This window comes from Bombina bombina, chromosome 2, assembly GCF_027579735.1.
Source record: "Bombina bombina isolate aBomBom1 chromosome 2, aBomBom1.pri, whole genome shotgun sequence".
NCBI lineage: Eukaryota > Metazoa > Chordata > Amphibia > Anura > Bombinatoridae > Bombina > Bombina bombina.
In genome coordinates, this window is record NC_069500.1 from 1391387685 (window position 1) to 1391414854 (window position 27170).

Consider the following 27170-nt stretch of genomic DNA (forward strand, 5'->3'; position numbering starts at 1 on the left):
TAGGTGTAATTGTAACTTAGGTTAGGTTTTATTTTACAGGTAAAATTGTCTTTATTTTAACTAGGAAGTTATTAAATAGTTAATAACTATTTAATAACTATTGCACCTAGCTAAAATAAATACAAAGTTGCCTGTAAAATAAAAATAAACCCAAAGATAGCTACAATGTAACTATTAGTTATATTGTAGCTATCTTAGGTTTTATTTTATAGGTAAGTATTTTGTTTTAAATAGGAATAATTTAGTTAATTGTAGTAATTTTATTTAGATTTATTTAAATTAAATTTAAGTTAGGGGGGTTAGGGTTAGACTTAGATTTAGGGGTTAATAACTTTAATATAGTGGTGGCGACATTGGAGGCGGCAGATTAGGGGTTAATAAATGTAGTTAGGTTGCGGCGACATTGGGGGCGGCAGATTTGGGGTTAATAAATATAATGTAGGGTTCGGCGATGTTGGGGGCAGCAGATTAGCGGTTCATAAGTATAATGTAGGTGGCGGCGGTGTCCGGAGTGGCAGATTAGGGGTTAATAATATAATGCAGGTGTCGGGGCAGCAGATTAAGGGTTAATAAGTGTAAGATTAGGGGTGTTTAAACTCGGGGTTCATGTTAGGGTGTTAGGTGTAGACATAAAAAGTATTTCCCCATAGGAATCAATGGGGCTGCGTTAGAAGCTGAACGCTGCTTTTTTGCAGGTGTTAGGTTTTTTTCCAGCCGGCTCTCCCCCATTGATTCCTATGGGGAAATTGTGCAAGAGCACGTTTTAGCAGCTCACCGCTACCGTAAGCAGCGCTGGTATTGAGGTTACATGTGGAGCTAAATTTTGCTCTTCGCTCACTTTTTTGCGGTTAACGCCGGGTTTCTAAAAACCCGTAATACCAAGTGAGCGGTGAGCATAAACTGCTCGTTAGCACCGCACCCCTGTTAACGCAAAACTCGTAATCTAGGTGTCTGTGTGTTTCATTTTCTTAAAAAGAAATCCTGCTCTTTAAGGGCCCAATGCAACCAATGAATACTTTTACCGCATTCAGCAGTTAACAAAACTGCAGAATTTACATCCCATTTTTTTGCCAAATTTCCCCTTTTCCCTGTCCTCTGTATCATGTGACAACCATCAACCAATTACAACTTGCATACACACTGTTTGCACAGGCTTGCTGGGAGCTAGTGCACATAAAAACTGTGCAATTTGATCATGTAAGTTGTAAGAAATTCATAGCTCTGAGATTAAAAAAAAAAAAATACTGTCTGCAATCAAGAAGCTGCTATGTTTTACAAAACCTCATGGTACATGAAAACAAGAATGATCTGTTTTTCCCCCTGCTACACACCAAAGAAAAGCAAATACTCTTTTGCCTAGATTTAGAGTTTTGTCGGTAAAGACCCGCGGTGCTAACGCTGCTTTTTTTCCCAGCGCACCCTTAAGACAACGCTGGTATTTAGAGTTGTCTGAATGGCTGCGTTAGCCTCAGAAAAGGGAGCATTGAGCATAATTTAGCTCCACTTCAACTCTCAATACCAGCGTTGCCTACAGTAGCGGTAAGCTGGAAAAACGTGTTCGTGCACGATATCCCCATAGAATTAATGGGGCTGAGCTAGCTGAAAAAAAACCTAACACCTGCAAAAAAACAGCGTTCAGCTCCTAACGCAGCCCCATTGTTTCCTAAGGGGAAACACTTTCTAAGTCTGCACCTAACACCCTAACATGAACCCCGAGTCTAAACACCCCTAACCTTACACTTATTAACCCCTAATCTGCTGCCCCTGCTATTGCTGAACCCTACATTATATTATTAACCCCTAATCTGCCGCTCTGGACACCGCAGCAACCTACATTATGGCTATGAACCCCTAATCTGCTGTCCCTAACATCGCCGACTCCTATATTATATTTATTACCCCCTAATCTGCCCCCCCCAATGTTGCCGCCACCTACCTACACTTATTAACCCCTAATCTGCTGACCGGACCTCGCCGCCACTATAATAAATGTATTAACCCCTAAACCGCCGTACTCCTGCCTTGCAAACCCTATAATAAATTTTATTAGCCCCTAATCTGCCTTCTCTAACATCGCCGCCACCTACCTACAATTATTAACCCCTAATCTCCCGCCCCCACCAGTCGCCTCTACTATAATAAGGTTATTAACCCCTAAACCTAAGTCTAACCCTAACACCCCCCTAAATTAAATATAATTTAAATTAATCTAAATAAATGTACTATAATTAAATAAATTATTACTATTTAAAACTAAATACTTACCTATAAAATAAACCCTAGTATAGCTACAATATAACTAATAGTTACATTGTAGCTATTTTAGGATTTATATTTATTTTACAGGCAACTTTGAATTTATTTTAACTAGCTACAATAGCTATTAAATAGTTATTAACTATTTAATAGCTACCTAGTTAAAATAATTACAAAATTACCTGTAAAATAAATCCTAACCTAAGTTACAAATACACCTAACACTACACTATCAATAAATTAATTAAATAAATTAACTACAATTAGCTAAACTAAAATAAAATTAAATAAACTAATCTATAATACAACAACAAACACTAAATTACAGAAAATAAAAAAATTACAAGAAGTTTAAACTAATGACACCTAATCTAAGCCCCCTAATAAAATAAAAAAGCCCCCCAAAATAATAAAATGCCCTACACTATTATAAATTACAAAGTAATCAGCTCTTTTACCAGCCCATTACCATTAAAACCCACCACCCACATACCCCTACTCTAACCCACCCAAACCCCCCTTAAATAAACCTAACACTAACCCCCTTAAGATCTCCCTACCTTGAGTCGTCTTCACCCAGCCGAGCCGAATTCTTCATCCAAGTGGAGCAAGAAAATGTCATCCATCTGGTAGAAGTCTTCATCCCAGCGGTGCAAGAAGAGGTCCTCCATCCGGTAGAAGTCTTCATCCAAGCGGCGTCTTCTATCTTCATCCATCCGAAGCGGAGCGGAGCCGCCTTCCAGCCAGCCAATGCAGAGCCATCCTCTTCAATCTGATCTGATCTGAACAGCCAATAGAATGCAAGGTCAATCCGATTGGCTGATTGGATCAGCCAATCGGATTGAACTTCAATCTGATTGGCTGATTGAATCAGCCAATCAGATTTTTCTTACCTTAATTCCGATTGGCTGAGAGAATCCAATCAGCCAATCAGAATTTGAGGGACGCCATCTTGGATGACGTCCCTTATTGAACCTTCATTCGTCGTTAGTCCGTCAGTTGAAGAGAATGGCTCTGCGTCGGCTGGCTGGAAGATGGCTCCACTCCGGATGGATGAAGATAGAAGACGCCGCATGGATGAAGACTTCTACCGGATGGAGGACCTCTTCTTGCACCGCTTGGATGAAGACTTCTACCGGATGGATGACATCTTCTTGCTCCGCTTGGATGAAGAATTCGGCTCAGCTGGGTGAAGACGACTCAAGGTAGGGAGATCTTCAGGGGGTTAGTGTTAGGTTTATTTAAGGGGCGTTTGGGTGGGTTAGAGTAGGGGTATGTGGGTGGTGGGTTTTAATGTTGTGGGGGGATTGTATTTTTTTTACAGGTAAAAGAGCTGATTACTTTGGGGCAATGCCCCGCAAAAAGCCCTTTTAAGGGCTGGTAAAAGAGCTGATTACTTTGTAATTTAGAATAGGGTAGGGCATTTTATTGTTTTGGGGGGCTTTTTTATTTTATTAGGGGGCTTAGATTTGGTGTAATTAGTTTAAACTTCTTGTAATTTTTTTTATTTTCTGTAATTTAGCGTTTGTTTTTTTTGTATTATAGATTAGTTTATTTAATTGTATTTTAGTTTAGCTACTTGTAGTTAATTTATTTAATCAATTTATTGATAGTGTAGTGTTAGGTGTATTTGTAACTTAGGTTAGGATTTATTTTACAGGTAATTTTGAAATTATTTTAACTAGGTAGCTATTAAATAGTTATTAACTATTTAATAACTATTGTACCTAGTTAAAATAAATACAAAGTTGCCTGTAAAATAAATATAAATCCTAAAATAGCTACAATGTAACTATTAGTTATATTGTAGCTATATTAGGGTTTATTTTATAGGTAAGTATTTAGTTTTAAATAGTAATAATTTATTTAATGGTAGTAAATTTATTTCGTTTTATTTAAATTATATTTAACTTAGGGGGGTGTTAGGGTTAGGGTTAGACTTAGGTTTAGGGGTTAATAACTTTATTATAGTATTGGCGAAGGTGGGGGCGGCAGATTAGGGGTTAATATTGTAGGTATGTGGCGGCGATGTTAGGGAGGGCAGATTAGGGGTTAATAAAATTTATTATAGAGTTTGCGAGGCGGGAGTACGGCGGTTTAGGGGTTAATACATTTATTATAGTGGCGGCGAGGTCCGGTCAGCAGATTAGGGGTTAATAAGTGTAGGTAGGTGGCGGTGATGTTGGGGGGCAGATTAGGGGGTAATAAATATAATATAGGTGTCGGAGATGTTAGGGGCAGCAGATTAGGGGTTCATAGGGATAATGTAGGTTGCGGCGGTGTCTGGTCGACAGATTAGGGGTTAAAAACATTTATTATAGGGTTTGCGATGTGGGGGGGCCTCGGTTTAGGGGTTCATAGGTAGTTTATGGGTGTTAGTGTACTTTGTAGCACTGTAGTTAAGAGCTTTATGTTCCGGTGTTAGCCCATAAAGCTCTTAACTACTGACTTTTTTTGGCGGTAGGAGTCTTGTCGGTAGAGGCTCTACCGCTCACTGCTTCCAAGACTCCAAATACCAACGTAAGGCAAATCCCATAGAAAAGATAGGATACGCAATTGACGTAAAGGGATCTGCGGTAGCCTGGAGTTGCGGAAAGAAAGTGAGCGTGAGACCCTTTCCTGCCTGACTCTAAATACCAGCGGGCGGAAAAAAGCAGCGTTAGGACCCCTTAACGCTGCTTTTGACGGCTAACGCCAAACTCTAAATCTAGCCATTTGTTTTTTAAAATTAGAAAGTATAAATTGCATTCAGAGTAACAAACAGCTGATGATTGCATTATCTGGCTTTTATATTTTACAAAAAGGAAACGTACAAGGAAAACATTTTCAACACTTACCATTAATATCTTTTTGTAAAGCAATAACCTAATTACATGATAAAACAACACAATATTATTCAGGTTCTTTTTTTTTTTTTACTTCAGCACACACTTAAATGGGCTGAAAGGCATTTTAATTTCAGTACAAGTTTATACAAGATATTGCAGTTAAAAACATCCCAGTTACTTTAGGACTAGATTACAAGTGGAGAGCTAAATTATTGGGAGCCCAATAATTAACCAGCCATAAGAAGTGGCTGTTTTTTGCGGTAGCAATTAGCACTCTGAAAATTAACCAAAGATTAGGTCTATGGTTCCTTTTTTAAAAGTGCCCCAAATGCTCTCAAAAGATAGGGCATTGTAGTTTTTAATTAAAAAAAAAATCTCAATTTTTTTAAATTAAAAACAACTGCACTAGGCAGTTTTTGGGGTCTAAGGTTTGTGGGAGTGAGGTGTAAGAAAACAAAAGGCACTGAAAAGTGCCTTTACATTGCGGTCTATGGGAACTGTGTTTTCCCAGTAAAAATATGTATATTCTTGAGTACGTATATATTTATGTGTTAATGTGTGTATATAAACATATTAACACATAGCCCATCGCTGTGCTATTTACCCCTTGATGTGCAAGGTTCTTATGGCGTGTATGACGGCCTCAGAATGAGACTCCCATAGGAGATTCCTAGCAATGTGTACACGAGTTCACATTCCCATTGGATTTACTTGTAATACCAGTGATAATTATCATGCTCTGGTATTAGGAAGTAAAGCGCTAATATCGATTGCTCGCAAGTGATTTTTAGTACTCCACTTGTAATCTGGCCCTTAACCAAATATTGTGTTGATGAGGGAATACAGATTTTTTTTTTTTTAACGGTACAAAAATATCACCAATAACTCAATTACTAACATTAAACTCCCTTCAAATTGTTACATCTATTGCTGTTCCTCTGCTCTTTGTAAGTTCCTCCATCAGATGGATCACACAAATAAGATTGTCCAATCCCAACCCACAGAGCTCCCAAGCTCCACCCAGCACCCAAACCTTTCCTATTGGTTGGCCAAAACCTGACTTGGACTTACTTCTTCTCCTAAAAATTTTTTTTGGCAAACCCCACCCTACCACTTAACCTATGGATGAAAATATTTCCAGTCATATTGATACAGCCATAGGGACTGGGCAGGTTGGCAGGGGAAGTATTTTCCCGCCCCATTTTGGTGCATATATGGGGGGCTAATGTACCTTTTAAAGGCTAGAAGTCCCTAAACGTAACCTAGTAGACGGATGATTGGAATTATTTAAAACACCAACTACATATAGAGACTATAATTTGAAAGATGAACTTTCATATGAGGGGTGTTTTTGTATGTGTGTGTGGTGTATGAAATCATTATGATAGGAGTTCTTTTGGAGACGCTATTACCCTATACATAAAAGGGACATGAAACCCCAAAAATGTATTTCATGATTCAATACTGTATGTCATTTTAAACACCTTTTAAATTTACTTCTATTATCTAATTTGCTTGATTCTATTGGTGTCCTTTGTTGAAAAGAATACCTAGATAGGCTCAGGGGGCAGTAGTGTTTTACTTGGTGCTAGCTGCTGATTGGTAGCTGGCTGGCTGGCTGAATATATATGCCACTTCTCATTGGTTTAGCTGATGTGTTAAGAAAGCTTTCAGTAGTATAGTGCTGCTCTTTCAACAAAGAATACCAAGAGAATTAAGCAAATTTGATAATAGAATAAAATTGGAAAGTTTATCATGGATGCACTATCCTCATGTAAGGTGCTAAGATCATGTGATTAAAGGGTCATAATACCCAAATGTTTAAACACATTGGGGTCGATCCGATAAACATCGTCACCCGCAAAAGTCGGCGACGCCAATATTTGCGCGGGTTTGGTATCCTATATACGGCGTAACCTAGAAGTTATGCGCGTATATTTCTGCCGTCGCCCGTAGTTTTTTGGGCCATAGGCAGGTATACCAAACCCGCGCAATTTGGTATCCAATATACAGCGTAAGGACTTACGTGGCGAAAATGGAGAAATCTTACTCCATTTTCACCTCGCCACAAAAAGCAGCCGTAAGAAGCCTTACGCTGACTATTGGAGCCCCGTAACTCCCTAAACTGGCTGCTAAAATAAACCTAACACCTAACGCATGCGCAATGTCTATCTCCCTGTCAACCGCGATCCCCCGCCGCAATCCCTAATAAAGTATTTAACCCCTAAACCACCGCCATCTCCATAAACTAACCCCCTACTGTGAGCCCCTAAAACCGCCACCATCTAACTGATCTATCCCCTAATGTGAACCCCTAAAACCGCCACCATCTAACTGATCTATCCCCTAATGTGAACCCCTAAAACCGCCACCATCTAACTGATCTAACCCCTAATGTAAGCCCCTTACACCGCCGCCATCTATATTAAAATTATTAACCCCTAATTTAATCTACCTGACCCACCGCCAGCTATATTATCTATATTAACCCTAAGTATATTATAGTTAATATAGTTATTACATTATATATATTAACTATATTAACCCTAATTATATTAGGGTTAATATAGTTAATATAGTTACTATAGTATTTATATAAACTATATTAACTCTATCTAACCCTAACACCCCTAACTAAATTCTTATTAAATAAATCTAATTCATATTATAAACTAAAATATTCCTATTTAAATCTAAATACTTACCTATAAAATAAACCCTAAGATAGCTACAATGTAATTAATAATTACATTATAGCTATGTTAGGGTTTATATTTATTTTACAGGTAAATTGTTAATTATTTTAACTAGGTATAATAGCTATTAAATAGTTATTAACTATTTATTAGCTACCTAGTTAAAATAATTACCCAATTACCTGTAAAATAAATCCTAACCTAAGTTACAAATTCAAATACACCTACACTATCAATAAATTAAATAAACTACAAATATCTATCTAAAAATACAATTAAATAAACTAAACTAAATTACAAAAAACAAACAAACACTAAATTACAAAAAATAAAAAAAAGATTACAAGATTTTTAATTTAGAATAGGGTAGGGAATTTTTTCCCTACCCTATGTGGGTGGTGGGTTGTAATGTTGGGGGGTGGTATTGTGTTTTTTTTTGCAGGCAAAAGAGCAGTTTTCTTTGGGGCATGCCCCCACAAAAGGCCCTTTTAAGGGCTGGTAAGGTAAAAGAGCTTTGAACTTGTTTTAATTTAGAATAGGGTAGGGAATTTTTTTATTTTGGGGGGCTTTATTATTTTATTAGGGGGCTTAGAATAGGTGTAATTAGCTTAAAAATCTTTTATTTATTTTTTATTTTTTGTAATTTAGTGTTTTTTTTTTTTGTAATTTAGTTTAGTTTATTTAATTGTATTTTTAGACAGATATTTGTAGTTTATTTAATTTATTGATAGTGTAGGTGTATTTGTAACTTAGGTTAGGATTTATTTTACAGGTAATTGGGTAATTATTTTAACTAGGTAGCTATTAAATAGTTAATAACTATTTAATAGCTATTATACCTAGTTAAAATAATTAACAATTTACCTGTAAAATAAATATAAACCCTAACATAGCTATAATGTAATTATTAATTAAATTGTAGCTATCTTAGGGTTTATTTTATAGGTAAGTATTTAGATTTAAATAGGAATATTTTAGATTTATTTTAATAAGAGTTTAGTTAGGATGTTAGAGTTAGATAGGGTTATTATACTTAATATAGATATATATAATATAATAACGATATTAACAGGAAGTTGTGAGGTAAAATATCTTCCTTATTTACATAGAGATGCTCAGGTGATATTTTGCTGTCAGCTTTTTACAGTTACACTGCATCAGTTTCAAGTGATTTAGCATATGAGTATTATGTCCCTTTGAGGGGTCTTACTGCTATCTTAGGTGCAGACAATAAAGGTTGAGAAAAGCATTTAAAGGGATATGGAAGTCAAGATTAAACTTGAATGATTCAGATAGAGAGAAATATCTAAATGACTTCTGTAATTACATTTGGCCTTTTCTCTTGGTATTCTCTTGGTATGTTGCAGTTTAGCTCCTTTACCATTATTAAAAAGATTGTTGCAATCACAGCTGCCATATAGTGCACTACACACGTGCACACTTCTGTTCCTATTAAGATATGCTCTCATGCAAAGGAGCTAAATTTCAACAGAGGTTGCCAATACATAAAACTTGCTAAAAAAAAAAGTACATTTAAAAGTTTTTAAAACTTGCGCACCTACTTGGTAATGATTTACCCAAGGATTACAAAACTACTCACAGTCACTGATTCTATTGCTTCTTGGTGCCCTGATTTAAAAAAACAATTTTCCACTTGACTATTGAAATCAAACGTATTTGTATAAACACACATTTTCTGTATACGCAGGTTTATTGTACCTTATGCGCTAGTTGTGGCGCATATAATAATGATTTATACCCGTACAAAGATACGGAAAAGTCTAGATGTCTAGATCCAAATTGTATATTGTCACTGTCTGAGAATATACATTATATTTACATTTAATGGCAAATAAAATATTGTTTTTCTTTTTTTTAAATGTGACTCTATTTACTTAAGTCAACTGTACTGGTAAATTGTTGGATATATTTTGCTAGTTACGTGAGATGGCTTCCGAGTTACAATTAGATAACTGTCTCCTAATTCCAATTTCAATGTCACCTGCATGAATATCTCCATATCTCGCATTACTGCGCAGAGAAACATGTAGGCAGTAATGTATAATGAATACATGATTTATGAGCCACTGTCAACGTATCTGAAATCCCATTTAAAAAGTGTAATAGCTACCGATCCGATTCAGACACTGTACGGCCGCCAATTGCCTGGTTCATAAGATTTAGCCATGTTCACAGTAGTAATGTCCGCAAAACTCTTCCACCTCTGTCATGGTCAGAAAAATACTTATTACTCAGCATAATAGAGTCATTTCAAACAATTACTATTAGATATTTTAATTTAATCCGGATTTCCTTTTGTTATTAAAGGGCATTATAGTCAAAAAATGACATGCTTTGTGTTAGAGGATGTCATTTTAATGAAAGGGAGGGACCCTGGACCTCTATGTGTTTAATCCCCACACATTTCTTAAACACATAGTAGTAGTACTGCTTGGCATCCGCAGAGCACTGCTGGTCCTGAGTGGAAATTGCCACTGATTCAATCTGCAGCACTAGTTAAACAGCTGGGTCGTGCAATTAGGGTTAAACACAAAGAGATGCAGGGTCACTAGTCTTATAACAAATTTGAGCATGTCATTTTATTTACTATAATTGCCCTTTAAAGAACATATTGGCCTAGATTAATAAAAGACCATAAGGTTGCTGAGAAGTCTTGTTGTAAAGGTGAGGTTATTTCTGAAATTCATTGACAATCACTTCACCTATATTTTCCTGTATTTTGTTAGTGCACAGTCCTGCTACTAATATCTATAGCTGCGTTGGGTGCCCAATGCCCAATACATAAAATCATTCTATTCACAGAGGTGTAAAACATTCCAAAGTATATTATAACATTTAGTTTTTTCTCTTTGTAGTCTTTGTTGAAACTCATCTACTTTAGAAGAGAGCATACTATGGTAGGCACAGTAGCTGCCATATGGCACATACATGTGCACACTTTTTACCCTACTACAGTATGCTCTCAGGGAAAAGTTATGCTTCTATAAAGGATACAATGAGAACAAAGTACATGTGATCATATATTGAAATTTAATTTGTACATTTTTGTCACAAATATAATTTCTATTAGTGAAAAACAAACTATAGGTTTTATACTGTTAGAAGAATCCTTTTAGTGTGAGTTTTTACTGGGTATTCAAATTTAAGGCCCCTGAAATCAATTAGAAAACACATTTTTCATGTTTTCTAATGACTTCTCATAACTTTGAACAGCTGCATTTCTTTGCATTGTAATTACTCACCAAAGTATTCCAATACATTAGAAAACAGTTTTCAAGTGAGTTTTACATCGATTTGATTCGACAACCTATTACTCGTGAAAACCCATTTTTGGCTGCTTTGCATTGCATAGCTTGGCTTATTTAATGATTTTGCACATGCTCAGTTTAAGTTTTGTTAGAAACAGATCCTGCTTCTGGACTATAAAACCTATTTAAAAATGAACTCTGACAATTTGGGTGTTTTCTATGGAGTCCCGGAATGGCCAATTGGCGCCTTTTTTTTTTTTTTTAATCGGGCGCATGGTTAAACAACTTTTGTACATGATTTAGCTAAACACGCCAACCCTTTACCAAAACAAGAAGATCCTTTGCTCTCATTTTCCCAATTTAGTGTAGTGTTGGTTTTGTACTGTATAGGACAACTGTATGAGCTCTATTGGATGAGAGGGACACACCCCTGCAAGTATGAAAAGAAAACACTGATTTATTTCGGACAGAAACCTGAAACACCTTTTGAAATATCCTATTTTAGATGAAATAAAGAAAATAGGTATCCTTGAAACTTTGTTGATTTAGACACAGGGTACAGTTTAAAATAAAAGAGAGCATAATGAGGTATGTCCAGGAGTGTGCATGTGTCTAAAGCACTTTAAGAATAACATTGTTACAAACACTGCTACAGTATAGAACTAAAGGCACGTGCACACTCTTGAGACTACCTCAGTATGCTCTCATGAAAAGGAACTGCATTTAAATAAAGGATACCAATCCTCTCTCTATATATATTTATACATACAATTAAAGGGACATTAGACTGCTGCATACATGGTTACTATTCAGCATGCTGTTGTTTTTTCTCCTGTGCCTGCAGCCCTCTTAAAAGCTATTCTCTTCAAAGCAATCCAAAAGGTCTGGTTAGTGAAGCTCCAGATCTTCACACTGGGCGCCGCCATCTTGGAATTCAGGTATCTTGCACCCTGTGACAAAAGCAGTGCACATTAGCAGACCAGTGATATTGTTGTCTTCTTGACAAGCCGTATAATGCACTTCAGTTTAGAGTGCACAATACAGAGAAGGCAATGTACATTTTTGCAGTGACTGTATTTTTCTATGTTATTCCTGAGGGCTTTTTATATTTGTTATGTACATTTTAAACTGTGTAAAAAAAATACTGCAAAAATTTAATTTGTCTGCTGTCAAAAAGCCGCAATGTCCCTGGTCTGTGAAAGCGCACTGCTTCTGTCATAGGATTCAACAATATGTGTGTACCAAGATGGCGGCCTCCAGTATAAAGATGCAGAGCTTTACCAACTGGCTTCTGTAGTAATAACCATGCTACTGTAGTTATACTCAGCAGTTTAAACTTTATTAACTTGTTTGTGGGACCAGGTTGGGGATCAAATTAGAATTATAATAACTCTGATATTGATGATATTTCTAAAAGACTATACAGTGAGTCAGGTTCAGCCATCTCCTAATAGCCAACCAGTTCCAAATTCTTCTAACTATAAAGAGTTTGAAAACAATTTAGCAAGATGAATAACAATGGCTAATGGAATAGTTCAAGTTTGCTAATACTATTGATCACATATGTAGGGCTGCTCAAAAATGGGGGGAAAGCTTTACCAGAGTAATGTTCCAATATCCACTTATGAGTTTTCACAGGAAGATAAACTCCCTAGAACATAGGATTTCTATTTTCTCCGAGACCTCAAAGAGATATAAGTGCAATAGACTTTTGCATTCCCATATACCAATAGAGATATAAAACCCCTTTTGCAAACTGTGATACATTGCCTCAATAACTGCATTTACTGAGAAACTTACATTATGAATAATCCAAGGCCAGTGAATCTCTCTTCCATCTTTAAATGAATCAGCATTAACCTTTTTGCTTGGTAAATTTATGCACATTGCCAGAGCTAAATGTGTAAATAAAAAAAAAAAATCCTCTAATATATTAATTGCAAGACAGCTGTCCTCGCTCTACAAATTGCCCTTACAGACCAACAAAATTATTCCGAATCCTTATACATTTGTATTTGTTGATTATTGTATTTTATATTAGCTTATTTAGTATGCAACTTTATGAATATATTTTTATCTTAAAAGGTGAGTCCTTATCTTGAAATTTCATGCTGGCTTGTTGAATTAGAAACTTGCCAGTTCACCTCTCAAGAGAAAGGGCTGCAGTTTTTTTCCATAGTGTCATAAGGGACACATGAAATATACCAAATACTGCGCCTTTGGTCCTCTAGTAACAAGTAGAATGAGTCTTAGATGTGGGTTATGCGTGATGATAAACAATAAAGATTGGTGTGCAGCTAGGCTTTTTTTTCTGACACATGTTCTACGGATTACGGTTTAATGTACTGCAGAGATAATAGGTTTTGCAGAAACAAGTCGTTATATCTTCTATTCATACTGTCACCAGGTACTTACTTAAAAATTCTTTACAGAAACAGTAAATACAAAATGAACTCTTAGTGTTTGTATCTAGAGAATAGATACCGGGTTTCAGACACAAGACATTGATTTTGTCATTCACTGGAAACAATTGCAAAAAGAAAGCACTTTGCAGCATACAGATACAATTAGTAAAAAATAAATCTATATACAGTATATAAAAAAACCTTTTGTCTTGTGTCTGTTGTTTGCCGAAGTTTCTGACGTTGCTTTTCTTCTGGTACCTCGCTGGCCGCTGCTTGAAGCTGAAATAAAACAAGAGATTATGTATAAATTATATGGAATTCATTCCTATTTATAGTGTTTCTTAAAGGGACATGATAACCAGATCTGGAACCACATGAAAGTGATGCAACATAGCTGTAAAAAGCTGACTAGAAAATATCACCTGAATATCTCTATGTAAAAAAAGGGAAGATATTTTACCTCAAAATTCCTAAGTAATCACAGTCCCCTGTAAAAAGACTTTAAGCAGCCAGTCAGGGTGCTTGTCCCAGGACTTGCAAGGGAGTGTGCATCTGTCATGTGCAGGCACAGTCATGTTATTTTCCTATTCAGTTTTTGGAAGTTCTATGAAATCTGAAATCTCATGAGATCACAGCAAAGGCAAAGCATGACCTCAGCACAGCTGATGCTGATTGGCTATTGTTTTTTTCCCCTTTAACTGGAAGCTGGACAGAAGCTGAAGTATAACTGTTTACACAGCACTTTTTATGGCCATTCAAAGAAGGTGGTGACTACATCTCAAAAAAAAGAGAAAAGAACAGCAGATAGAGGCTACCTTGCAACATAATTCAGACAGAGAATAGCATTTTAAAGGTTATTTCATGATTCAGATAGAGCATACACTTTTAAACAACTTTCCAATTTAATTTGATTGTCATTTTTTTTCATTCTTTTGGTATCCTTTGTTGACAAAGCAGGGAGGTAAGCTCAGGAGTGTGCACATGTCTGCAACACTATATGGCAGCAGGTTTGTAAGGCTGTTATACATTAGCAGGAGCACTAGATAGCAGCACTATTTCCTTGTAATGTCCCAGACCTGTGCACACTACCTAGCTAGATATCTCTTCAACAAAGAATACCATGAGAATTAAGCAAATTTGATCATGGGAACTTTGTCAAATTGAATGCTCTGTCTGAATCATAAAATAAAAACTTTGGGTTTCATGTCCCTTTAAACCCCTTTCCACTTTACTTCTGTTATCAGCTTTGCTTTATTTTCTTGTTCTCCCTTGCTGAAGAATCAGCAATGCACCATGGGAGCTAGCTGAACTCATCTAGTGAGTCAATGACAAGAGGAACATATATGTAAAGATACCAATCAGCAACTTGTAGTTAGTTCCAAGTACTGCATTGCTGCTCCTGAGGTTACCTAGGTATTGTTTTTAACAAAGAATACTGATAAAAAAAACAAACAAATAAGATAAACAAAGTACATTGGAAATTTGTTTAAAATGGCACACTTTTGACTTTACTGTACCTTTAAATCTGGCCCTGTGCCAGTGGCCTTTGTGTTGGGCCATATATTATTATTTGCAGGTTTAATAGCCATACATTTATATGTGGACACCATTTGCTACAAAATTGGCCACCACTAATTTAGATAAAGTGACATTTAAACTCTTGGCTTCTTCAAAACATATTCCTCTCTGGCAGCCAGGGGTTAAGCACTGTTGGTAAACATACAGTACCTGTAAATTATGCTGCACTGTAATTAATGTTAAAAAAAGAAAAATGTCACTTTGCCTTTTATACAATCTTGTTGTTTTCAGGGGGGGTGAAGGATACTTGGCACACGTAAATACAAGTCAGACAATATATAAAGCAAGCATGTTGGTGAGAGCTCTCAAAGCGCCCAAGTGTAATATTATTCTTTTCTTATGCAGCCCTGCAGGTGAATATATAACTGTACACAGTGTTGTGCAGACACAATACGTTTCTATCTTAAAGTGCTATCCATGTGACGTGGCCATTCACTGAACGACAGCGGGATTTACATCTTATTAAGAGCGTTTAAGTGGATGACTGTTAATTAGATACAATTTCTATTAACTATTACTGAATATAGTGTTATTTTTAAGCTTGCGGCACAGGAAGAAAAACCTAACTAGGTTTAGAGGGCAATAAAATAATGTATGGTTTTGTGAATATAAAGGGACAGTTTACGAGGGGAGCGCAATAAAGGGATTTATTGCAGGGGTTTGCACCAAGCGGGCTTACTGCTGCTATTACAAGTTGAAATTAAACGCGATTGCACTGAAGAGATAGCGTTTACTTTCAACTTGTAATACCAGCGCTAGAATGATCACTGCGAATTCAGAGCTCTGATTAACTGTTTCCCGGAACATAAAGGTTGCACAAAAACACAGAAAAAATACATTACAAAGTACAGTTACACTCATAATATAACACCATTTAAAAAAAGAGAATAACATGTAGATGTATTTTTTATTTAATTTTCATGCCCGTATGCATCCTAATGCATCTGTTTCCGCACGAGCCTTCGGGCTCGCCGGAAACAGGAGTTAAGAAGCAGTGGCCTTAAGAACAATGCTTCTTAACCTCTGAGGCGGCGGACAGCAATCAGCACAATCGGATACAATCGGGTTGATTGACACCCTCTGCTAGTGGCCGATTGGCCGCAAATCTACAGGGGCGGCATTGCACAAGCATTTCACTAGAAATGCTTGTACAATGATAAATGCAGACTGCGTATGCTGCCGGCATTTATCGATGTGCGGCGGACATGATCCACTGCAGCAGATCATTTCATCCCCACATTGTTAAATCGTCCCCTTAGTGTCTATAAAACAATAGGAGCTGCCATGTTGTAACTTAGGTTACCTTCTCTGCAGTGAGACAGTTATTAATAGGTCACTAGAGTGTGCAGTCAAAGGCTGTGTGGAAATTTAACAGTGTTCTGCAGTTCCATTTCTAACAGGAACGGAAAAGCTCATAATTTACAAATGGAATTAAAAGAAAAGGGGACAAAATAAATAATGAAAGTATATTGCAGAGTTTTTCTATATATACAATTTATCATTTTATATTATAATCTCAAAGTGTTTAATGTCCTTTTAATGTGAACTCCAGAGCCACAATAAATTATTCTGAGCTAGCTGAAGACTTCTGTTGAGCCAATTAGAAGAGACAAATGTGTGTAGCCACCAATCACCTGCTAGCTCCTACTAGTGCATTGCTGTTGCAGAGCATATATACATACCCTTTTCAACAAAGAATTCCAAGAGAACCAAATTTAATAACAAATGTGGACTTAAAAACTTTCTTAAAATATCATGCTTTATCTGAAACATGAAAGTTCAGTTTTTTCCATGTCCCTTTAATTATTGAAATACATGCATATACATAAAATAAATACTTTATGGAGCATTTTACTTAAAATATACCTGTTGTATTAAAGGAGCAGTAAAGTCCAAATTAAACTTTCATGATTCGGATAGGGCATGCAATTTTAAACAACTTTCCAATTTACTTTTATCATGAAATTTGCTTTGTTCTCTTGGTGTTCTTATTTGAAAGCGTTAGTTCATGTGTGCGATATAGATAACATTGTGCTCACTCCCGTGGAGTTATTTAAGAGCCAGCACTAATTGCCTTAAATGCAAGTCTGTCAAAAGATCTAAGATAAGGAGGCAGTCTGCAGATGCTTAAATACAAGGTAATCACAGAGGTAAAAAAGTATATTAATATAACTGTGTTGGTTATACAAAACTGGGGCATGGGTAATAAAGGGATTATCTATCTTTTTAAACAATATACTTTTTGGTGTTTACTGTCCCTTTAAGTGTACATGTAAAATAAAGGCACCAGTTAACGCATAATCAGATTAGCACACCATCAGGTGCATTAGCAATAACTAACATGAATATGACCCCCATAAAAGTCTGTTATATGAGGGATTTTGTGCACCCTCACTACCATGAAGATTTTAGAGCGTCCTAGACTAGAAATCAAACAATTAAAAAATAACTTTGAACTTGTAATATTAGAGCAAAAATAAAAGTGCTATTGATTTCTCTTGACGCACAACAGTACTAATATTTATATGCTCCACTTGTATTCTAGTCCTATGTGTTTAACTCCTGCAAAGGGACTGAACTTAAAGGGACATGAAACCCAAAATGTTGCTATCATGTTTCTGGTAGTGTAAACAATTTTAAACAACTTGTCGTACTTCTATTATGAAAGTTGCTTCATTTTCCTTGTGTCTTTTGTTCAAGGAGCAGCAATACATTACTGTGCGCTAGCTGAAAACATCTGATGAGTTAATGACAAGAGGCATTTATGTGCAGCCACCAATCAGCAGCTAGCCTTCAGTAGTGCATTGCTGCTCCTGAGCCTACCTCATTTTAAACAAAGGATACAAAGAGAGGTAAAGCAAATTAGATAACAAAAGTGAATCAGAAAGTTGTTTAAATTTGCTTAATCTATCTAAATTATGAAAGAATAATGTGGGATTTCATGTCCCTTTAAGCAGGCGCATGTACGTGTCAAAAATGGCAAAAATATTCTTTACAGTATTATAGATGGGAGCAGTGTTTGCTACTATGTAGTGCCCGAGGCATGTGCACATCCAACCTAGGTATGCTTTTCAACAAGAAGCAAAACGGAAAACTATTTTTAATGGCAATCTCTATCTCAACCATGAAAGAAACGTTTTTAAAGGACCACTAAAAACAATTGTAAACTACATGATTTTGAACCTTCATACCTGAGAATCATTTTGCAATAAAAACTGCAGCTTTATTTTGTCAAATAAGTATATTGTTTTATGTTTATTAATTTCACTGATTTCCCTGTCCCTCAGAACAAAAGAACCCCTGCTAACCAATCACAAACTAATATTCAGATATAGCACAATCACCTAGATTACGAGTTTTGCGCTAAACAGGGTGCGAAACTAACGCCAAAAAAATGGTCTTATTTCACTCTCCATAGTGCTGCCATTACAAGTTACTGAAAAGCCTCCTTGTGCGTGTGATATGGTGGCGTTAAGCTCCATACCGCGCAAAATTCAAGGGCTGATTTGACATGCTCATGCACGCTTTCCCCCACAGACATCAATGGGGAGAGAGTGTTAGAAAAAAACGAGCACCTTAAGTGCCGAATTAATTTTTTTTCATAACGGAACCCCATTGATGTCTATGGGGAAAAGAAAATTACGTTTAAACCTAACACCCTAACATAAAGCTCTAGTCTAAACACCCCTAATCCGCCACCCACGACATCGCAGACACCTAAATAAAGTTATTAACCCCAATCTGCCGCTCCCAACATCGTCAACACTAATAAAAGTTATTAACCCCTATTCCGCCGCTCCCCAACATCGCCGCCACTATAATAAAGTTATTAACCCCTAAACCTCCAGCCTACAACATTGCTGCAATAAATAAACCTAATAACCCCTAAACTGCTGGCCCCCCACATCGCAAAACACTAAATTAAACTATTAACCCTTAAACCTAACACCCCCCAACTTTAAATTACTATATATCTAGCTTTAAATAAATACTTAACTTTGAAATAAAAATAAACCTAACAAACTATAAATTAAGCTAACATTACTACTCTAATAAAATAAAAAAAATACTACCAATTAAAAAAATCGAAATTACAAATTTAAAAAAAAACTAACACTACGAAAAAATTTAAGAAATCTAAAATAAGATCTTTTATAAAAGTCAAAATTGTGAAAATTCAGATCAAAACAAATATGACAAAATATTTGCAAAAAAGATTATAGACCATCAGGAATATTATTAAAAGCACCATGAGAAGATTTTTGCCCCCAATAAACACCAGCAGCAAATCAGCTCTGAACATTAAGCGCACACAGTGCGCTGAACGCAGGTCTGTAGAGATTAAGCTGACACTTTATATGAGCACTTGCCTCCATATTTTATGATCAGAGGAGGCATCCTGCAAAGTCAGCAGAACATAATTATCATTTCAGTTTTAAATCCACAAACTGCTGATATTCGAATATTTTTTTTTCTTCGTATTTTGCCTCATCGTTACCTGAAGAGACTTTAGCTAAATCACAAAGCACGCAGTTTCACTGCCTACAGATAGAGAAACCAAGCTGGTAGAATCAAGAAAAAAATCTGTTCAGCCCGTCATGATTTAATCACTTGCACAGCACTAAACAGGTTTCATACTGGGTAATTCTGTTTCTTAAACATTTATGGAGCAAATTTAAAAAGTTAATATGGAAACAGGGTATCAGATTATCAAAAGCACACAACAAAAACATCATTTTGTATATAAGCATGAAATTCATAGTTAAAAAAAAACACATTTTGTTGAAGTTAATTGTAGTATTCAAATTTGATTTATATTTTTAGATTTCATCCCATATTCCTGTATGCTAAAGTAATTCTTTATAGGGACACTCAATATAAAATTAATCTTTCATGAGTCACATAGAGCAGGCAAATTTAAATAACTTTCCAATTTTCTTCCATTAAAAAAATGTCTCTTTATATTTACACTTTTTGAGTAAACATCTCCTACTAAGCCTTTGCCAGAAATCACAGAATATACGTATCTGTATTTGTGATTGGCTGATGGCTGTCACATGATACAGGGGGAAGGGAAAAAGACATAACTGAAATTTGTCAGTAAAAAAAAATCTACTACTCATTTGAAGTGCAAACTAAGTGCTATTGCATTGTATTTTAGCATACATTTGTTTATTATGCAAATCTACTGTATTTACTGGTCGTTTAAAATTGTTTTTGCCGTTAGATAAGCTATCTTTAGTTTAAATTCTACTGAAATCCATCAGAAAGGGGTTTTTCTAATGATTTACAAATGACATTGCACTTGAGAAACTCACTGAAAGCCTTCACCAAACATATTCCAATTAGCCTGAAAACATGTTCTGATAAGTTGATGATGGTTTTAATTAAAGAAAAATCCAGATTTATATATTTTTTTTTTATTTAATACAGTTGAATCAGAAGTAAAGGAGAATTTAGGTGGATTAACATGTCCCTTTAACCCTTGTAGGACAAAAAAAATGCAGTGCTGTATGGATTAGTGTGCTCATGGTTAATCTGCCCAAGCCATTGGCAAAAATAGCTCAGTTGAAGTATTTATGCAGCAAATGCACTAAATTTGGATTCTTGATGTAGTGACACAAGATAATTGTATGGTTTTGAAGTTAAAGATTTTCAATTTTTTTATTTTTTATAAAAGCCCTGTCTGTTTTGTTGAGAACATTTACTATAAATAAAAATAATCTAAAAATCTAAACATTTTTTACTCAAGTGCAGCATTAAAATGTTCTGCGCTTAATTCCTGGAGCACCAACACCAGTACGGTGTAGTCTTGACCTTAAAGGGATACTGAACCCAATACTTTTCTTTCGTGATTCAGATAGAGCATGAAATTTTAAGCAACTTTCTAATTTACTCCTATTATGAAATGTTCTTTATTCTCTTAGTATCTTTATTTGAAATGCAAGAATGTAAATTTAGATGCCGGCCCATTTTTCGTGAACAACCTAGGTTGTCCTTGATGATTGGTGGATAAATTCATCCACCAATCAAAAACTGCTGTCCAGAGTACTGAACCAAGAAAAAAACTTAGATGCCTTCTATTTCATATAAAGATAGCAAGAGAACGAAGAAACATTGATAATAGGAGTAAATTAGAAAGTTGCTTAAAATTGCATGCTCTATCTGAATCACGAAAGAAAAAGTTTGGGTTCAGTGTCCCTTTAACAAAAGCTAAAATAATATTTTTATGATGCTTTGTTAGCAGCTGATGCCTTTTACCAATTTTTTATGTCCCTTTAAGTTATTTTTCAACATATTCAACAGGAGATAATAATTAAATTTGCAGCTAACGATTGATTTCACATATATATCATATCTGCATTTGCTGCTTACAAAGTGTCAGGACAACCTGTGGAACCTATACAGACAACTATAGAATTGACGGATGGCGTATAAAGTTTCATAGCGTGAAAATTCTTATCCATAATGTGATCTTGAGAACAGACCCCAAATAGTATGTCACACTATCTCGTAGCTCTGCAAATGTTTAGGAAGAACTCTTAACTTCCCACAAATGTGACCTTCAAGGCTGAAGAGCCTAATGCAGGCTGCCCTTGCCGTTATACACCTTAAAACATTTCTTTTCTATTTATTCACCCACTTAGTCATCATGTCAAAAATAGACAGAAGAAACCATTACCTGCTTTACACATTGATTTTTTTCTTCTCTTGCTCCCCCCCCCTAAAATTTCACTTCCACAGCTGTTCACTGTATGTAGGTTTTGAATTTCCTTGCTAAGAGATCTGCTCATCCAGGGTTTTAAATTTCTATTAGCTGTGTATACTTTTTCATCGTTTCCATGCAGCGCTCGTTTCCTTCTCTCTAGTAATTTGTTCAAGTATTTTTCCTTGCATCAGGGAACCACTCGATAATAGCCCTATTTACATGCATTCAATACCGCTTGGTATCTCAAAACAAACACATGCTAATATGATTTCTTATCAAAATTAGAGTTATCTTTTTCTGCATGCGCATAATCCTCTATTGCGCTGGTACATTGGGTCTGCGGCTGGTTTAACCTTAAGCCTGAAAAGGAATTATTTCAGATGCTATCCACGAGAGATCTGTAGGGACCTGTGTAAATACCCACACGCACGTACAATGTGGGGATTTGCCTGGATTGGATTGTGAACAACAGAGAAAGGTTGAACTTGTATTGCTCAAATGGAATTGGCAAAGTTAAGACCTGAGTTTCAGATTTGTATTTTTTTATAACATGGTGAAAAAGCTTGACGGATAGCAACCTTGTGCAGGCCGCTCGTAAACAAACAGATTAAGTGGTCAGACCCTTCTCACCTTTATTAGTGATTTTGTTATTGACATAATACTGACTTGCTAATGTCCCCTATGTACATCTGTTGGTGCTTTATAAATAAAGATAGTAACACTACTAATAATTATGTATGTAGAAAAAATATATAAATGGTTAGATGTAAATATTTTATTGTCACTACAAGGGTTGAGTATTTCTCTTATCCTGTATTTTCTGTGACATTTTCAGTGCCTTTCTGTCTGTCTCTGTCTTCTTACCTGTCAAATTGTGCTATTTGGTTTGTCTAAATGTTATTCCCTGTCTGTCAGTATATAGCATTGTTCTATCTCTCATCTGTCTATATATGTAGCTCTATGTCTTTCTGTTATTTTACAGGTATACCCTAATCTATTATCACTACCTCTTTTTCTGTCCTTATCGTATTCTCTATCTTCCTGTCTGTTTTCATTGCTACGTGTAACTCTGTCTGACTCATTTTCATATATCTTTGATTTATGGCCTTCAGGCACTTATCAAAGTCCATGTGGATAAGGTTCTGAGACAGGGAACTTGTCTGCACTCCTTCAGCACTTCAAACATAGGACTCACTGCTGGAATTTAAAGAGCAAACACTTGTGCATCCCTACCCTCTTCCCTTATTCAAACAATTATGCAAGAGCAGGGTCTGTCATTGTGGACAATTGAGTTCACGATTTTTGACACCAGCAATATTTTATAACACTAGTCATAAGAACAACGCTTCTTAGCAATCCTGCAATGTAATAGCCTGAAGCTGCATGCGCTTTTTCTATCAAACAAGCACACACATTAATATGTGCATACTCACACGTGCACACACATATACATCAACACATAGACAAATGTACATAAACACACATCAGCACACAATATACATGGAACATGCACAAACACACTCATGCACTTACACATACACAAATGAATATGCATACATATACATTTAAACAAATACACTTACCTAAACACACAAATATACTTACACATACACAAATGAATAATCATGCATAAATATACATATAAACACATACATTCCCTACACACATGAATAATCATACATACATATACACAAACATACACTTACACATACACAAATGAATAATCATACATACATACATATACACATAAACACATACATTCACCTACATACAAACATTACACATACACAAATGAATAATCATGCATACATATACATATAAACACATACAGTCACCTACACACACAAACATACTTACACATACACAAATGAATAATCATGCATACATATACACATAAATATATTCATTCACCTACACACACACACACACAAACATACACATACACAAATGAATAATCATGCATACATATACATTTAAACACATACATTCACCTACACACAAACATACAGTTACACCTACACAAATTAATAATCATGCATACATATACACATAAACACATACATTCACCTACATACACAAACTTACACATACACATACACAAATGATAATCATGCATAAATATACATATAAACGCATACATTCACCTACAGACACAAACATACACTTACACAAATGAATAATCATGCATACATATAAACATGCATACATATACATTTAAACACATACATTCACCTACACACAAACATGTAGTTACACCTACACAAATTAATAATCATGCATACATATACACATAAACACATACATTCACCTACATACACAAACTTACACATACACATACACAAATGATAATCATGCATAAATATACATATAAACGCATACATTCACCTACAGACACAAACATACACTTACACAAATGAATAATCATGCATACATATAAACACATACATTCACCTTCACACACACACACAAACATGTACTTATACATACACAAATGATAATCATGCATACATATACATTTAAACACATACATTCACCTACACACAAACATACCCTTACACATACACAAATGAATAATCACACATACATATGAATAAACACATACATTCACCTACACACACAGACATACACTTACACATTAACACATACATTCACATAAACAAACAAACATGCACTTATACATACACAAATGAATAATCATGCATACAAATACATTTAAACACATAAATTTACCTACACACAGACATACACTTACACATACACAAATTAATAATCATGCATACATATACATTTAAACACATACATTCACCTACTCACACAAACATACACTTACACAAATGAATAATCATGCATATATATATAAATAAACACATACATTCAGCTATAAACACAAACATACACTTACACATACACAAATGCATAATCATGCATACATATACATATAAACAAATACATTCACATAAACACACCAACATGCACTTATAAATACACAAATTAATAATCATGCATACATATACATACATATAAACACATACATACACAAACATACACTTATACATACACAAATGACTAATCATGCATACATATACAGTATCTCACAAAAGTGAGTACACCCCTTACATTTTTGTAAATATTTTATTATATCTTTTCATGTGACAAAACTGAAGAAATGACACTTTGCTACAATGTAAAGTAGTGAGTGCACAGCCTGTATTACAGTGTAAATAACTCAACACACAGGCATTAATGTCTAAACCGTTGGCAACCAAAGTGAGTACACCCCTAAGTGGAAATGTCCAAATTGGGCCCAAAGTGTCAATATTTTGTGTGGCCACCATTATTTTCCAGCACTGCCTTAACCCTCTTGGGCATGGAGTTCAACAGAGCTTCACAGCTTGCCACTGGAGTCCACTTGCACTCCTCCATAACTACATCACGGAGCACTCCCCCACCTTCTGTTTGAGGATGCTCCACAGATGCTCAATAGGGTTTAGGTCTGGAGACGTGCTTGGCCAGTCCATCACCTTTACCCTCAGATTCTTTAGCAAGGCAGTGGTTGTCTTGGAGGTGTGTTTGGGATCATTATCATGTTGGAATACTGTCCTGCGGCCCAGTCTCCAAAGGGAGGGGATCATGCTCTGCTTCCGTATGTCACAGTACATGTTGGCATTTATGGTTCCCTCAATGAACTGTAGCTCTCCAGTACCGGCAGCACTCATGCAGGCCCAGACCATGACACTCCCACCACCATGCTTGACTGTAGGCAAGACACACTTGTCTTTGTACTCCCCACCTGGTTGCCGCCACACACGCTTGACACCATCTGAACCAAATAAGTTTATCTTGGTCTCATCGGACCACAGGACATGGTTCCAGTAATCCATGTCCTTAGTCTGCTTGTCTTCAGCAAACTGTTTGCAGGCTTTCTTGTGCATCATCTTTAGAAGAGGCTTCCTTCTGGGATGACAGCCATGCAGACCAATTTGATGCAGTGTGCGGCGTATGGTCTGAGCGCTAACAGGCTGACCCCCCACCCCTTAAACCTCTGCAGCAATGCTGGCAGCACTCATAAGTCTATTTCCCAAATACAACCTCTGGATATGACGCTGAGCGTGTGCACTCAACTTCTTTGGTCGACCATGGCGAGGCATATTCTGAGTGGAACCTGTCCTGTGAAACTACTGTATGGTCTTGCCGACCATGCTGCAGCACAGTTTCAGGGTCTTGGCAATCTTCTTATAGCCTAGGCCATCTTTATGTAGAGCAACAATTCTTTTTTTCAGATCCTCAGAGAGTTCTTTGCCATGTGACTCCAGTGACGAGTATGAGAGAGTGTGAGAGCGATAACACCAAATTTAACACACCTGCTCCCCATTCACACCTGAGACCTTATAACACTAACGAGTCACATGACACCTGGAGGGAAAATGGCTAATTGGGTCAAATTTGGACATTTCCACTTAGGGGTGTACTCACTTTTGTTGCCAACGGTTTAGACATTAATGGTTGTGTGTTGAGTTATTTTGAGGGGACAGCACATTTACACTGTTATACAGGCTGTACACTCACTACTTTACAAAGTGTAATTTTAACCAGCATACATAGATATACAGTGATAACCAGCATACATAGGAATTTAGTTCTAACCAGCATACATAGGTATCCAGTGATAACCAGCATACATAGATATACAGTGCTAACAAGCATACATAGAAATACAGTGCTAACCAGCATACATAGGTATCCAGTGCTAAACAGCATACATAGGTATCCAGTGCTAAACAGCACACATAGGTATACAGTGCTAACCAGCATACATAGATATACAGTGCTAACCAGCATACATAGGTATCCAGTGCTAACCAGCGTACAGAGATATATAGTTCTAACCAGCAAACATAGGTATCCAGTGCTATCCAGCATACATAGATATCCAGTTCTAACCAGCATACATAGGTATACAGTGCTAACCAGCATACATAGATATACAGTGCTAACCAGCACACATAGGTATTTAGTTCTAACCAGCATACATAGGTATCCAGTGCTAACCAGCATACATAGGTATCCAGTGCTATCCAGCATACATAGATATACAGTGCTAACCAGCATACATAGGTATCCAATTCTAACCAGGATACATAGATATACAATGCTAACCAGCATACATAGGTATCCAGTGCTATCCAGCATACATAGATATACAGTGCTAACCAGCATACATAGGTATCCAGTGCTATCCAGAATACATAAAAATACAGTGCTAACCAGCATACATAGGTATTTAGTTCTAACCAGCATACATAGGTATCCAGTGCTATCCAGCATACATAGATATACAGTGCCAACCAGCATACATAGGTATCCAGTGCTATCCAGCATACATAGATATACAGTGATAACCAGCATACATAGATATACAGTGCTAACTA

At 36.1% G+C, this 27170-nt stretch overlaps 1 protein-coding gene across 1 annotated transcript in view; it reads right to left on the bottom strand.

Moving 5' to 3' along the window:
• The window catches only part of GFRA4 (GDNF family receptor alpha 4), a 775783-nt gene that overhangs the window by 260394 nt on the left and 488219 nt on the right, over window positions 1-27170 (bottom strand). Inside the window, exon 2 of the mRNA XM_053704322.1 lies at window positions 13656-13733. Coding sequence (XP_053560297.1) covers window positions 13656-13733 — 78 coding nt within the window. The remainder of the gene's footprint in view (window positions 1-13655; window positions 13734-27170) is intronic.